Genomic DNA, 15663 nt, shown 5'->3' with positions numbered 1-15663 from the left:
CAGTGTCTCCGAGTGAGGAACCCACATTTCCACCATCCACTTCTTATTCTGAACTTTGTGCTGCCACATATTGCTGGGTAAAGGGAGCACAAAGCAGATCTCCTCACCCCTTCCCAAGAAAACTCTTCTCCTGTATGTCACAGTGGGAAATAAAGTATAATTAAAAAAAAAATTAATGTTCCTGATATTTGGGACCTAACTCATGACTGAAAAGGCTGTGACAGTGAATCACATGCTTCTACTAAGACTCTGCAGCCAGAGACTGTACAGACAGAGCTCTTCACTCGTTTGGCTTTGTCAGTGACACATACATATATAATGACAGACATGATAGGAGCACATATATATATTAACCACTGTTCAGTAACAAGTGACAGTGATGTACAGACCAATTTTTGTTGGTTTTCTCAACACTGCAAAACCCAACCTCAATGTTCCACAGAAACTGCCGATGAAATAGCATCAGTGATACAGGTTTTTCACTACGGTGCCACAGAACTGTGATTAAAGTAACATGTACCCTTGATCATCTCTGTTAAGAGAGTCTCATGTCAGCCAGTAAACTGCCTGATACTTAACCTTTGTACTTCCTGATGATCTTTTTTTTTTACAGATAAATTGGGTTTTATTGAACGAGCCTCAGATAGCTCCTTCCTGACCTTTCCTTGCTGGTTATGAGAAAGCTGACAGCATAGTGACATAAAACTGAAGTTTCAGAAAGGACTAATAAGATACAGACAGCCTCAGTATAAGCAAAGCCCTGCAGCTGAGCTTGAATTTCTTCTGGCATCTGTACTGAAGGAGAATCAGTCTCAGCATCCCCATGCTTTTTTACTCTTTGGGTCTTTTGAGACTCCAGACAAGAGGTCTGTTAATTCAAGTTATGGCAGTTTTCATACAAAGACATCTGTCCGCCAGGAACTAAACTTCTTTTATATGGGTCACTATAGCTATCAGAAGTTAATGACTATCAATCATTGCTAATCCAAAATGAAATGGAGCCACTGACCTCAAGCTGAAAGAGCCTTTTGTCTCCTACCAATACCATGAGCCATATGGTTTCCTGCCCTTTGCCTCTTATTTTATATTTTAAATAATCATCACTAATTGTACAATTGTTTGAAAATATGGCAGGGTTGTGGCAAGTCATGACCAAGTGGTGTTCTTTCTTCCCTCAGTAGAAAAGGGATCAGCTGAAAATGAAAGAATAAAAAAGCATCTCTCTTAACGAAATATTAGCCCTGCTATTTGATTATTGGCCCTGCTTCTTAACATTCTATCAAGTAGACTGTTAATAATCCTGCAGGCGCAATAACTAATGGCTTCTAAAGTGTCAAGGTCATTCCTGTTCTATATGGAGAAATAAGAAAATTATATAGGCAAGACACCAGTGGAATGTTTTATATTAGCATAAATGAGTATCTGAGGAACCTACTTATCACAATTTTTTTTTATTCAGTGGTTTTCATTATTTTGTATCATTTGCATTTCCTCTGACACATTTCCTCTTTACAACAAGTGCTCATATATTGCAAACATTTGATTATAGAGCTTAAGATAAAACCATTCTTGTCAGACAAACAAACTGCATCACCAGCTATCTTTAGCTGCATCTGCTTTCTTTAATGAAACTTATTTTCCTGTAGAAATGCTGCCTTAAAAATCATGACTACACTAATTATCTATGGCAAGCACATCTTCCTCAACTAACGACAGCTCGAGCATATTATCGTTTGCTCCAGACTTCATTCTGAAATTGAAAGATCCATACAGCTTTGCAGACTCCTTGGAGGATGCAAACCTGCTCCTCCGGTACAGCTCCCCTTTCCACATGGACATCATCAACAGGCTGGAGAGCACCACACCCCCCAGGGTTAAGAGACACAGCCCAGCAATAACACAGCGGTCCAAGTGAGCACCAATCCTGGCGCTCTCATTCTCCAGCCTCTCCATCTCCCGGGCAGCCACAGTGTTGGGATCCACAGTCACATCTCTGGGTACCACGTAGGAAATGATCACCAGCAAAATGCCACTAACCAGGAACAAAATGGCACTAATGAACCCATAGTCAACGGATTTCCCGGCCGCCGCCTCCGAGGCAGCATCGTCCTCCTCGGAGACCAGGGAAGGAGAATCATGCACCCATTCAAGCGGCAGCTCCCTGCAGGAATGCTGCTGCAGAAGGGCATCCTGGCAGTGTCCACCTATAGGAGTGGGGGGACTTCTTGCATGCTCCAGATTTACATTTTCATCCACGCAGGTGAATGACGTCTCGAGCTCCTGGGCACAGCAGCAGGCTTTCTTCTTCCCTCTGTCCTCCTCTCTGGGCGAGCACTCAGGTGGGTGGCAGGGCTGGGAAGTGCTGGAGGGTGCAAGTTGCTCCTGGGGTGAGGAGTCCAGGGATGAGGACTGAAGTGCCAGGGGGCTCAGCCACAGGGCCCCTCTGCAAGGGCTTGCAATGCCTTTCACAGTGGAGGGCTGCCACGGCAGCGGCTGCTCTGGGGTCCGCCTCACCCCCCTCACACTGTTGCTGCTCGTAGGGAGGGGAGGACAGGCTCCAGCCAGTAGTGGTGCCCAGAGGCACCTGTCTGCTCTCTTTGGCCAGGTAGAGAAGCTCCATGCAAGCCATCAACCTTGTCCCGGCGAGCCCCGACTCCTGGGCTACTTCATCCTCCAGCAAGTGCTTCCCCTGACCTGCAGAAGTGGCTTCCCGGTACCAGAGCTGCTGTATCCCAGAAATCTTCTACTCTTTCACCAACGTTTTGTTAGGGACATGGCTTGTGTCAGCTGTTAAATGATTAAACAAATCCTCTGTGACATTCATTTCTTTTCGGTCTGCAAATGAAATAACAGAGGGGAAAAAACCCAACAACAACAAAACCCAACCTGACAACCTCAAAATGATACATTAACAAACCACAGGGAAGATAACGCAAATGTAATACATCAGCCTTCCTATCAACTGATCAAGAGGAGACGACAAACAACGATTGTTTTAACCACGCATTTAAAATTGCAATCCTCTTGCAAATCCAAAATCTATTAGGGAGTCTAATCAACCTTTGACACCACTATCCAATTAAGGCAGTAAGTCATCTACACAGCACAGGATAACCAGAAAAACTGTGTAAAATGTCAGAGAAAAGAGACGTCTGTCGTTGTAGAGGCAAGTAACTTCCCTCTCCCCCCCCCAATTCCAAATAAAGAATTTTACAATCAGATTCACAGACTAATTAGAGAGAAACATGCAAATCCCATGTAGCTCAATAATCCAGGGGATCTGTATTCTCCGGTAGAAATCTGATAATCCTATGGGAAAAGCAGTGCTTTCCTATAGCAGATCTCCCATTCGATTAAGAGCTTTTGGAATGAAATTATGCCTCAAGGACTGATGACTCAAAGACGGATATTACTTCTCATCTGCAATTAATTCGTTATTACCCCCTTCGCCTGCGCCCCATCCCCGCCGAGGCCGCCCGGTGCCACGGGGCGCAGTCTGCAGCCCGACGGATGTGTTGCATGCGTAGGAAACACATGTGCGCCTACAGCACATACGTGATCGCTCCCAGCCCAGCTGCTCACTCACGCTCTTCTCGGGACCTCGAGGAGAACCGGCCGCGCTGGGAAAAGCGATGCCCGCCGGCGCGGGGAGTAGCGGGATCCACCCGCCACCGAGTGAGCCGAGCGGTACCGAGGGCACACACGCACAGGCACACACGCACTGCCCGGCAGGCAGGAGCACGCCGCCTTCTCCTCCTCCTCCCCGTGCTCCTCCTCCTCCTCCTCCTCCCAGCGGGGCTCTCACCTGCCCGGCACACACACACCTACACACACCGACACCCACACCTACCTCCCTCCCGCCTCCGCCGGCGCCCGCCCCCGCTGTGCCCAGCGCCGCGGGGCTCCCCCGGGCGGTGGCGCCCGGCCCGGCCCGGCCCAGCCCAGCCCAGCCCAGCCGGGCAGAGCGGGGCGGGCGGGCTCTCCGCGGCACGCCGGGAGCTGTAGTCCTTGGGCGGCGGCGGCCGCGCCGCTGCGGCAGCGCTCGGAGCATCACAAGGAGCCGCGCCCGCCCCGCGGCCCCCGGGGCGCTCAGCATCGCCCTGCCCGGCCGCGATGTTCCAGTCACCAGACTGTCCCCTCCGAGCCCCCAGACATATGCCTGGAGACGAGCTTCAGTGCAGCGAGCCCTGTGCGTCTGACTAGCTTGGTCATCAGCCAGACTTGTTTTCCATGGTCACGGGAGCTCACGACTTACTCCAGGGAAAGATAAAATCAGATTCTCAAATGATAAGTGAAAAAATTGGATTCGCAAATGGTCGCAGCACTCCCGGAGCTGACACTTCAAGAGACATACTCGCTGCTGCAAGACTTACTGGAAAATCGGAGGAGCTCACTCCATGTTGGCAGACTCCACACACTTCCTCTGGCCGGCATAAATGGCTATTAAAAAAAGACTGTTGCCAAGAAATAAATAATAAAATGAATGAGCAGTTGGTACAAACCTTCACCGACCTTTCTTGATAGTTCTTTCTCTGAAGTGATAAACTAGAATATGAAAATAAATTGTGGAGGAGCAGAAACTGAAGGTTTATCAGAGCTCGATACTGTGCTGTTGGGGAAGGACCAGTCTCTGGGGATACAAAGAGCATGGCGGAGAGACCTTGCGAAGGAGCTGAAATGAGGATGGGAAGTAGAAGTGAGCAGCACTGCCCTGCATGGCAGCTGGATAGGAAAGCAGGGGCACTAGATGGAAAGTGAGCTGGGAAGGAACCAGAAGAGAGAAGGACAGACTGACTGTCTGAAGGATTTGTCCTGACATCAGAGGACAAGGTGATTCTGTGTAAGGACTCTTAGCCAGTTCTGAAACAATGCATTAGGTAATTAAGTCAAAGATTTGAAGACATATCCTGCTGAGACCCAAAAGACCCAGCACAGAAGATTCAAATCTTTATGGCAATAACTCCGCTGAATGTCAAAATTGCTTGCCAGGACATGGCAATAACAGGGGACCTGCAGTGCCTGTCTCACAGATTGCTTGGTGCTGTGGGCTGCTTTGGACTGCATTTCAAAGCAGCTCCAGGCAGTGTTTCCATTAGCAGAGTGCAGTTTCAATGCACTGAATAGTGTATTATTCACTCTTTGAAGAAAAATTGTAAAGAGAAAATTATGGAGTTGCAAAAAAGGCACAGGCTGTCCTTGGAGCTTTTTGTAATAATGCCCTCTTTGAGATAAAGGAGCAAATAAAACCTAATCAAAGAAACAAAGAAACCTATCTGTAAATTGTTCAAATACTTTAAACTAAAAGCACAGACAGAAATAAACTCTCTTTAAGGCTATTGTACATTTCCATTTGGGAAGTAGCAGGATATGAACATACAGATGTTGGTGACTGACACCTCAAGCTGCACCTGCCACATCCGATTGACAAGTCTTAACTAAATGACTGACAGGACAAAATATGGTGCTCAGCCCCAGCAATGCAGCCTGGAAGGGCACAAGCACCTCTCCTGGGCCCCAGCACAACCTACCAAGGCCTTGGGTGGGCACTTTTTTTCTGATAGCGGGTACAAAGACAGGAAACTGTCAGCACACAACAAATGTTGTTGTTCTTTCAAAACCCAGGAGATACAGCTTGTATTCTGGACCACTTACTAGGGCCTGAGTTAATTGTTATTTAACCACACACAAATGTCTTGCTGCTCTGCCACCCACTCCTGCCTGTTGTGTGCCAGCATTTGTTGGACAAGTATATTAATTTGTTGCTAATAATTGCAGTCCCACAAACTATGGAGCAAACAGAGGGAAGCACATCTCTACTAAGCCAAGTGTTGTCTGTTCTTATATTGTATGTTCCCATGTGATGCTGCCCCTTCTTTGCCTAGTACAGTGCACACACTTTTATAGCAAAATCATTGTCTAGCCACAATCCATAATGCTGACATTTCTTTTTCGTACTTTGGATGCAACGAGTTAACAGGATTTTCTTTTGAAGAATGTAAGTGATTGTTGCCAATGCTCAGAGATGTGGAGGTGGTGAAATGAATGCATAGCAACACATACTCTGTGAACACAAGTACAGCTGGTGAAAAGATTAATCAAGTAAGGGCAGAGAGTAAGAACATTTGTCACAGAAAAAAATGGCTACGTAGAGCTAAAAATCAGAGTGATGGACACACAATGGGACAGGAATAAAAGACTGAAGTAGACTGTCAGGGCTGATGAGTCTTATTCTCGCTGCTGCAGCCTACCACATCACAAAGCCTTTTCAGAGCCTGAACAGGGCTATGGTATCAACACAGTGACAGTATGGGATGTGACAGTAGACTGATAAAGGTGTCTCAGTTGAGGTACATGCAGTTAAATTGAAACCATGCTCTGGACCTGCTTGGAAGCTCTCTTCCAGTTGACCCACCTGTAAATGAGTATGAGAACTAGATGTATATGGCTTTTCTGTTCTCAACAACCTGTGTTCGGTATAAGGCTGGAAGGTGGCTTGTGAGGACCTAAAAGCTGTTTCACCCTTTCTATTTGAAGGCTTGCTGAGGGCCTGACCAGACCTGAAGGCATCAGAAACTGGAACAAGTTTTCTGAATGGTACATCCCGCCATGGTCTGATGAAGGATGGGTTTAGAAATATTCTGCTTGTCATTACCAGTTCAGGGAATTTTTCCAGTACTGCATGGAGTCCTCAGTGGAGCATTCCCCCAAACATTTTTATTCTTTTTATTCCTCTCAATTACATAACATGTACACAGAGTCCTTCAGTGATCTTGTGTTCACAGAATATTCAATTCCTTGCCTTGCACAGTCACAGGACCTTGAGTTTCCAGTGGTGCTTTCCAGTGCAAGTGTTGCAAATGCACAGCTTTTCAGATAAAGGTGCACTCCAGGCAGTGTGGCCCAGAGCATACTATATACAGAGAAGTCTAGAGAGCATATTGCGTAAACTTCCCATTTCCACTTGAATAGATTATCTTACTGAGTAAAGGAAATCGGTTAGGGAGCCAATAACATGGCTCTGCAGAAAAATTTAGAACCTACTAAAAAAATATATGGACCTATGTACTGGTCTGTGAAAAATAACAAAGGTAATAGAAGGGAATAAAGACATAAAGCTAAGCTTATGTATAAGTGCAAAAGAAAAAAGTGATGTAATTTTTTTTTTTTTTGCTTAGAGAATATAAGTATTCTGAGGATAATGAGCAAATATTTGGACAACTCAGTATGAAAAGAAGTACCCAGTATTTCTGTGTGTTTAAAACACATTACTGTCACAGATTTATTGATTTATAAAGCAAAAGTAGACAGGAAAGCAATTTAATTCTGCTTTGGTTGCTTCACTAATGCACATCCATTGTGCATTAATAAAAGACACAAAAAGTAAATAATTTTACAGAGATAAAAGAAACTGTAGATGTGTGATACAATGTTCCAGAATTGCCAAGTGTAGATTAAATCCTTGCTAAAGCCTTCTGCTTCCCTGTCTGAGTAAGTGAAATCATGGTTTGGATAACTGGAGCTCCTGAGGGTGAACAAAAAAAGTCACTCTTGATCTTAGAGCAAAGGGTCATCTAGAGCAGTGAAGGGTGGGAAAGCTACCAGACATGAAGGACAGGTGAGATTTTTTGGGCTGTCAGGCTGATATCTCCTCCCTGGTGCAGCACCTGTGGAGCCTTCACTGTCCTCAAGAGCATCAAGAGGGGAAGGGCCAAGTCTGGGTGTCCCAAAGCTGCTGTTTCTCGAGCTGATGACGTGACCAACCCCACTGCCTCAGGTTTTGCTGTTCATCCTGACCAGCCTCCCTTCTCTCCTCCTTCAGGAACTCATACTCAGCCCTTTTCCCTCCTGAATCCTTAAGCAACCAAGCATCCCTGTCTCAACAAGCCTATCCTTGACTGTACCTTAATTTTTCTAGTGTCCTACTGAATTTCTCATAGCCCTTTCTCAGCAGCCTGGGCTCAGATTGCACAGTGGGACATACCTGAGCTGGCCCTGCTGTGCCCAAAGCAGACTGACTACCTACCTTTATTTCCCAGCATGGTCATATCTGAGACATTAAGGACATATTTCTCCCCAGGGTCACCCCACAGATTGACGGCTACAGCCCTGAACCCTCTGTGGCTGCTGAGTGCCAGGTGTCGTGCACATGCCTGACTCCTGTCATTGGCTTTTGCAGGTACGTTCATGGAGGGTTATTATCTTCACCTTCCTGCATACTTGCGTTGAAAAACAGATTCACCCCCAGTAATCACATGGTAGATCTGGGAGTTGCAGTCCACCCATTATTCAGCACAGACCTAAAAATGCTAATTATGGAATGTAGGAATTTAAAGGAAAAGTGTGATAATAGACTACCCTCGAGGAAAGCCCAGCTGAAACTCAGAGGCTGCTTGGGGGAGAAATAAAGAAATCACCAAGGAGATTTTAAGCAAGGGATTTAAAAGACAGAGGATAGTGCAGAAGAAAAGGGGACTGCAGCATAATATGAGATGATAATAGCTTGACCCATAAACTAGTGATTTTTCTTTATACTGAATCTGGAAACAAAAATTACTCATAGCTATTGTAGTACACATAAAACTATGGGTGAAAGAAGAAAGTGAAGGCTGCAGTTTCTGACAAGGCAAGGACACACAGTCTTCAGTAATATATATATTATTGGTGACAGAATGAGGTTTTATAGAAATTATCAGGAATAGTACACAGAGATTCTGTATTATCAGCATGTGTTGAAGAGTATCTTCAACTGCAACAGAAAAGATATGTTCACATTAGAGAGTTAATGCTGATGATTTATGGAATTTACCTGTATTAAAAAGACTAAACATAAAAAAAAGTAGAACTTTCTTCTCCTGGTGGTACTTTAATGTCCACACACTACAAAGTACATTAAAAAGCTGAAATCACTATTCCCATTTGAAGGCGAAGAAAATGAAACATGGGAAACTTGTGTAATTTGTCACAAGCCAGACAACCCAGGACCAAAATCAAGGCACCAAAATTAAGATGAAAGAATAAGGCCTTGAGCTTTGTTCCTCTTTCTACCCACTTTAGCCAACTGAAATGGGTAAGCAGTGACATAGGAGGGAACTACATTCTTCTTATCTAACTAGAGGAGAACCACTGTCATGAGGGAAGAGAGACATAGAGCTATTTTAAGCTCAAAGATCAGAACATCCGAGTAAGATATACCAGGAGGGTGTATCCATGGGTTTTGAAGCAGTGCTAGGTCCATGCACGCTGCTAATGGTAGCATTTGTAGTTAAATTAGCAGCCACAACAACCCATATTCAAGAGAGTGCAGGGCAGAGCTCTCCTCCCCTTTCTCTTTCTCTTTTCCACTCAGTCCCTTAAGCTGAGTATCATGCTGAATTTATGTGTGGAGCAAAGCCTTGCCCATGTGTCTAGTTCTGGCCCCATCCCAATCACTATAGCATTTCTGCAAATGATTTCAGCTTTAAAACAGACCAGGATTTCTCACTGTCCTTTCCCAACTCCTAATAATATTAAGGTTTCTTGTAGAATGGTTTCTGCAAGGAGCGGAAAAAAACCCCTAGTGAAATACAACAGCCTAAAACCTGGGGTAGATGAAAAAAAAAAAAAAACAAAACAGGAAAAGTAAGACTAATCACAGTAATACAGGCCTTGACAGATCTGGCAGACTTTTCCAAAGGGCAACATTTTTTGTACAAAATTGAAAAACAGTTTGAACAAAGTGCTAGAAAATAAACTGCAAGGAGCAGTCCTTCTACAGGCCCACATGAATGAGCTAGACCATCTATCTAGGCATTTTCCTCTCTGACATCCAGTGATTTGATCCTGTTTACTTTCCAAGGGGGTATGATGAGAGTTAAACTAGGAGGAAAAATATTTCATCTTTTTAAACAGACAGACCTTTAATGTCCAGTCTGTCCCCTGAATTTTGAGAATGCAACTTGAGGTTTTTAAACAAGACCTCTATTGATATCAGTGGCAAGCACTGCAGACCAAACACCCACAGAGCGGTAAACATTTAATTCATCAGGTATGGTTAAAGTTGTTAACATTCTTTTGCTTGTCACGTAGCCACTGTTCATATTCCTAAGGACATTCTGTTTGCTGTCCTCCTTTGATAGCCTTGGAGGAAGGAGTAACATCTCTTCTTAAGCTGAGCTTAACAGGTATATGGAATCAACGGGGGAAAATTAAAACCTGACTTGATGGGTTTTCTTTTTTTGAGTTAGGAGGCATGGAAGGAAATATGATGTCATTCTCTATATTAAACCAGCTCTTTGAAAGCTTTAAATTGCAGTGTGTTTTGAAGCCATATATTCAAATAGGGACAGCACGCTATGTTGGCTCCTTCACAAACAGTCTTAGAGTCACATGCTGCTAAAGAAAATGTTTTACGCTTTTCTGTTCTTGACTCATCAGAGTAATTTTTATCTGGTTACTATGTTATGCATGCAACAGAACTGCAGTGATAGTAAAATCTGCGACATGCAGGCAGGACTGTGGGCACAGTATGAAAAAAAAGCAGTCACTTACTTGAGCAGTTGAAGAGCTCCTAATACATTATTTATGAGAAATCAATATTTTTTGTAATAAATATATGCACGTCAATCCCTTCAGGAAAACAAAGATGTCTCTATCCCACCTCACTGTTGGTGAAAAGCAAAAAGCAGGACCGTAGAGACATTAGTTCACATTGACTACTTACCAACAGTTCCTCTGCCAGTGTCTGGGGAACCAGCACAGACAGGATGGGTTTTGCAGGAAGGTTGACTCTTGAAAAAGAGAAGATAATTTTTAACTTGTGACAAAGACCTGGTTCCTGAGCAAACAGGTCTTCAGCACACAACCCTGAATGCTCTTTTCATTGTGATGGGGTTTATTGCAGTGTGAGACAGGGATATGTAGCAGGCTGTCTGGTGAGAAATACCTTAGTGTGAGACCTCCTTGAATGCAATCAGAACAAGAGTGTTGGTGTGGAGGAGCCCAGAAGAGGACTGCAGTGATCCAAGCATCCATGGGGGAGTCCCTAGAGTTGGGGTGGGGGGTCAGGACAGTGCCTGGTCAGACTGAGCAGGCAGCTTCTGGGTGCAAAGGGATCCCTGCAGATAGATAGCTTCTTCTATATGAGGGGCATTTGGGAGTGGAGGAGCAACGAAGGAGGGTTTGCTCTTACTGTGTGCTAAATGTATTACTGTTTTGTCTTTCCCTGAATAAAGTTCTATTTGTTTGTACATTTTCTCAGTCCTCATGGGTGGGGAAATAAGACCGAATGAGACTATGGGTTTCCTGGCACTTGTTGGATGGGGATTTCAACTTGTTTTAATCATTTGCCTCAAGAGATGTGAAATACGTTGATGCTACTGGTTTCTGCTCATATTACCCACCTGGTTGAGGATTATATGTACACATTATATTAAGGTAATAGGAGTTTTTCAGTTATTTTCACTTTGGAGGCATCCATGCATGCATACACACATATACACTCACAAAGAGTTATATGGAGTTTTTCATGGAAAGTGGGAGGTTTGGAAATGGATCTCCACTCCTTTTACTCCAAGTGACACACTCTCTCCCCCACACAATATTATACATAAAATGAACCATGGAGAGCTATTTTCCCAAGCAGACAGAAATGCTGTATTTTGAGGTGAGGAACTGCATTTCAAAGCCAGAACTCTGCATGAAAGATATTTGCACAGTGCCATCTGGACTAGTTTTTAATTAATATGGAAAATAAAAAAATAATGGAAGGACTAATTTCTTCATGTTCAAAGGCATAATCATTCAGGGGAAAAAATACTCCTGGTTATACTTCCAAAGAATTAATAAAGAGTATCTAACATGTATTTGTAAAAATAAAATCAGACTAAGAAAAGAATATTTAAAACATTTTTATTACTTTAATAATTGATTTATTAAGTTAGAAGAATTCTGTTTTCTTTAAGAAAAGATAGCAGGAAAGGATAATGACAGTAGGTGAAGAAAAAATTGTGTGTGTTCTGAATGAGTGATTCTTTCCAGCTAATCAAATAATAAAGATAACTTTAGAGGAGGAAAAAAGGAGAGGGTATCACTGTTTTGGTGCACACAGTATAGGAGTTTAGCTGTCTGTCCATTTTCAACGTGATCACCCTTTTTGCTACCTGAACATCAGAAGTTAATAAAACATGATTACACTTGAGACTGAGTTTTCTACCTGTCTGCTGACGTTTTTAAATACAGGTGTATGAGGACTATTTAAATTGCATTGCTTTGCAGTCTTTCAGAAATATTGTCACTTTTCAACTACTGATCTGCTTCTTCATCTGATTTTCTTGTGGTATTTTTAAACCAGTAGCATTTACATCCCTATTTTTGGATGACAGGAGAAATCAAAGGTTACTTGTGACCAAGAAAGATTTTATTCAGTTTGTCTCAGAACAGATATGTCATTCTATATCTATATATACCCACATATCCTTCTTGTCTGCTGAAACTTATTTCATGAGTTCCAATCTGAGAGGGTGGTTTTACATTCTGTGGTTTTGCGCATTGCTACAAATCTGTCTTGTCTTTTTCCTTCCTCACCATTTTCTGTAACAATTTCCTTGATGTTTTAATGATGTTGACATCTTGGAATAACAAGACAACTTGCAGTTAAACACAAATGATACACTTTTTTGTGTTGGAGGAGAAACAAGCAACTATCAACTCTGCAAGTGTGAAACCAAAGGGGAGGGAACATATGTCTCCCATTGGGAGCAGGAGCCAACTGATTCAATGTGAGTAAAAGCATGAGGTAACATCTGGACTTAAAGTGAATCACTACTCAAATTGGCCAGAAGTTGGGAGAGGGGAAGAAAAGATTATGGCTCTAATATTTTGGTTACTATAAAGTTACTTCTTTACTCTGCAGTAACACCATTCCTTAAATAACTTAAGAAGTACAACATTTATGGCAAAATCTAAATTTAGGATACATGTTTCAAATATCAAGACAATAAGTGTTCAAGAGAAAATCTAATTTTATTCCTAACATTATTCAAGTTTGAAAATGAAATTGTGTCTATTTAGCATGTTAAACCTTATGAAATGTAGTTTATGGATTAGTGCAAGATGTTCCTGTGGTCTCCAAATGTTCCTCCCTCCTTGGATATGTTTATTCCGCGCAGAAAGCTAAAACTGTCTTCTTCCTGCTGCAAATTTCTGACTGTATTTTTAAGTCTGGATTTTTCCCTGGCTTGCTCTACCACTCAACATCAAATGTTATCTGTTTCATTGCAATTATCCAAGTGGATTCAGTGGAGTCAGGTTTCCCATTCATCTGACTAAATGTGGAGCTGTGCAATGGAGACTTCTACATTTGAACCAGCTGTCTTGACTAGGGTTGTAATTGCGAAGATCAGCTCAAGACAATCAAGAAAATTAAAGATGAGATTCACAGGAACAAATGTAGGCACTTACTTTAGAATTAGGTGAATAGTGCATTAAACTCGGTTGGTTGTGATGGTTGCTCACATTGCTCTGTCACACGCTGGCATTCTCACTATAAAGAGATGTGTTTTGATTAATACCACCATGTGTGGGCAGTTGTAATTGGTTTTCAGTGGAATTATGGTAAAAATCCCATTCAAAAAATACTACCTGCCTCCTTGACAGTAAGGCTCCAGAAACCCCTTGCCTGATCTAGAGTGAGGAGGTTTCAGTTTCTCTCATATCTTCTCTTCCTCATGGCTCACTGGTTTTCTCTGTTACTCTCCCCTCTGCTTCTTCCAGGCTTCCCTCATATGTTGAATATGACTCCTTATATGTTCAATATGACTTTACAACAGAGAAGAAGGAATGTTTTCACCTCTCTGAGCCACCACTGCATGACAGATGTTTTTGCTGAACTTGATTGTTTGATCAAGTATCTGAAGCATTGCTTTGAATAAGGGACCTGGTCTTCTTGTGAGACTTCACCTGGAATACTGCATACAGTTCTGGAGCCCTCAAAATAAGAAGGACATGGAACTGTTGGAACAAGTCCAGAGGAGCCCCCAAAGTTGATAAGAGGACTGGAGTATCTCCCTTAGGAAGACAGGCTGAGAAAGTTGGGGCTGTTCAGCCTGGAGAAGAGAAGGTTGTGTGGACACCTCACAGCAGCCTTCCAGTATCTGCAGGGGACTACAGGAAAGCTGGAAAGGGATGCTTCATCAGGATCTGGAGGGATAGGACAAGGAGGAATGGGCATAAATTAAAAGAGGGGAAATTTAGGTTAGATATTAGGAAGAAATTCTTTATGGTGTGGTTGGTTAGACACTGGAACAGGTTTCCCAGGGAGATGGTGAATGCCCCAACCCTGGCAGTGTTCAAGGCCAGGTTGGACAGGCCTTGAGCAACCTGGTTGTTCAAGTGGGAGGCCCATGGCAGGGAGGTTTGGGACTAGATGATCTTTAAGATCCATTCCAACCCCTCAACATTCTGTGAATCATTTTATGAATCTGTGATTCAGTGGTGAAATGGGTATGTGAAAGTTCTCTAGAATTATGAATAAGAAATAGCAGTTTCACAAATTTACAGTGACCAAGCATTGTGTCTTACTCACTGCCTGTTCAGCTGTTGAGGCTGTAAATGCCTCAGGGCAAGTGTAGGGTTTGTGTTCTGCATCCACCTCATCATCCACATCCCACTGTAAAACATGGGTAGGTGGGTGGGTGAAAGAGGGAAATTACTTGACTACTTTGCTCTCTAGGTTTATATTTATTTATCATTCTTATTTAATCCTTATTCTGCAAAGCACAGAAGCAGCTAATAAGGATGTGATCAGTACTCTCAGAAATTCACTTGTAACTATAAATTTGCATTATTTTCTATTACAAAAAAAGAGTGAATGGATTTTGTATGCAGATGTAGAGATGTAATTTTAGAGATGCAACCAATAAACAATGGAGATTGCCAATTAGACAAGGTGTTAAAAGATATGTATAGCTGCCAGCATATATTTAGTCTCACTCTACTTATGTGTTTAAAGTGCCTCTTGGATATGAGCCTAGAAATTACATTTCAAAATAAATGTATTCTCTTATACTAAGTTGCATTTCTGTTTAACATTATTTTTTTGTGCTTACAGCTTTAGCTTTTAATCTTTTTTTTCCCATAAACAAAATTAAAAAATACTGCTTTGAATTATGAATATATATTTATGGGCCAGCATCACATAAAACGTACTTACTTCCCAACTTCAGCTGCAGTAGAACAGCAGCTTGATTGAACTTTTGTTTCCAGGATCCATTCTAACACCAGTTACTGGAGGAAGTAGCCTTACTTTCAGATGTTGAATTTAACTGCGCAAATAATGCTTCATAACTAAAAAAAAAGTAAAGGTAGGTAAGTTGTTACATCATTCTCTTCTGCCAGTCTGCTCTATGTAATGTCTATCCATTCTTCTTTTGAGAATAAATTCATTTTCTATTGTGGAAAAATGTAGTTAAGCAAAGCTGATCTTGAGGCCATGAGGTTATCAGAATATTGTTTGAAAAAACTACAATATAAAATTAAGCCACTGTCCTTGAATTCTTTGTTTTGGACCATGCTTCTTTAGAAGAGTGAGATGTCAAGAATTTGGTGGAATAATTGAGGTTTCAGAAAATAACTCTGTAGAAACTTACAGGAATATTCATCATATATTTAGGTAGATGGTAAACTATG

At 42.5% G+C, this 15663-nt stretch overlaps 1 protein-coding gene across 1 annotated transcript; it reads right to left on the bottom strand.

Moving 5' to 3' along the window:
* Positions 1 to 1435: 1435 nt before the first annotated feature.
* On the bottom strand, positions 1436 to 3725 carry TMEM74 (transmembrane protein 74). Its single transcript, XM_050305854.1, is given in 3 exon segments — positions 1436 to 2419; positions 2421 to 2787; positions 3556 to 3725. Coding segments are annotated over 2 exon segments (954 nt in total). The 5' UTR covers positions 2630 to 2787; positions 3556 to 3725; the 3' UTR covers positions 1436 to 1674.
* Between the last annotated feature and the right edge of the window lie 11938 nt (positions 3726 to 15663).

Source organism: Myiozetetes cayanensis, unplaced genomic scaffold (genome assembly GCF_022539395.1).
Source record: "Myiozetetes cayanensis isolate MyiCay16 unplaced genomic scaffold, myiCay2020 scf1, whole genome shotgun sequence".
In the NCBI taxonomy this organism is placed as follows: domain Eukaryota; kingdom Metazoa; phylum Chordata; class Aves; order Passeriformes; family Tyrannidae; genus Myiozetetes; species Myiozetetes cayanensis.
Note: the sequence above shows the minus strand (reverse complement) of the source record. Positions and strands in the feature narration are given on the sequence as shown.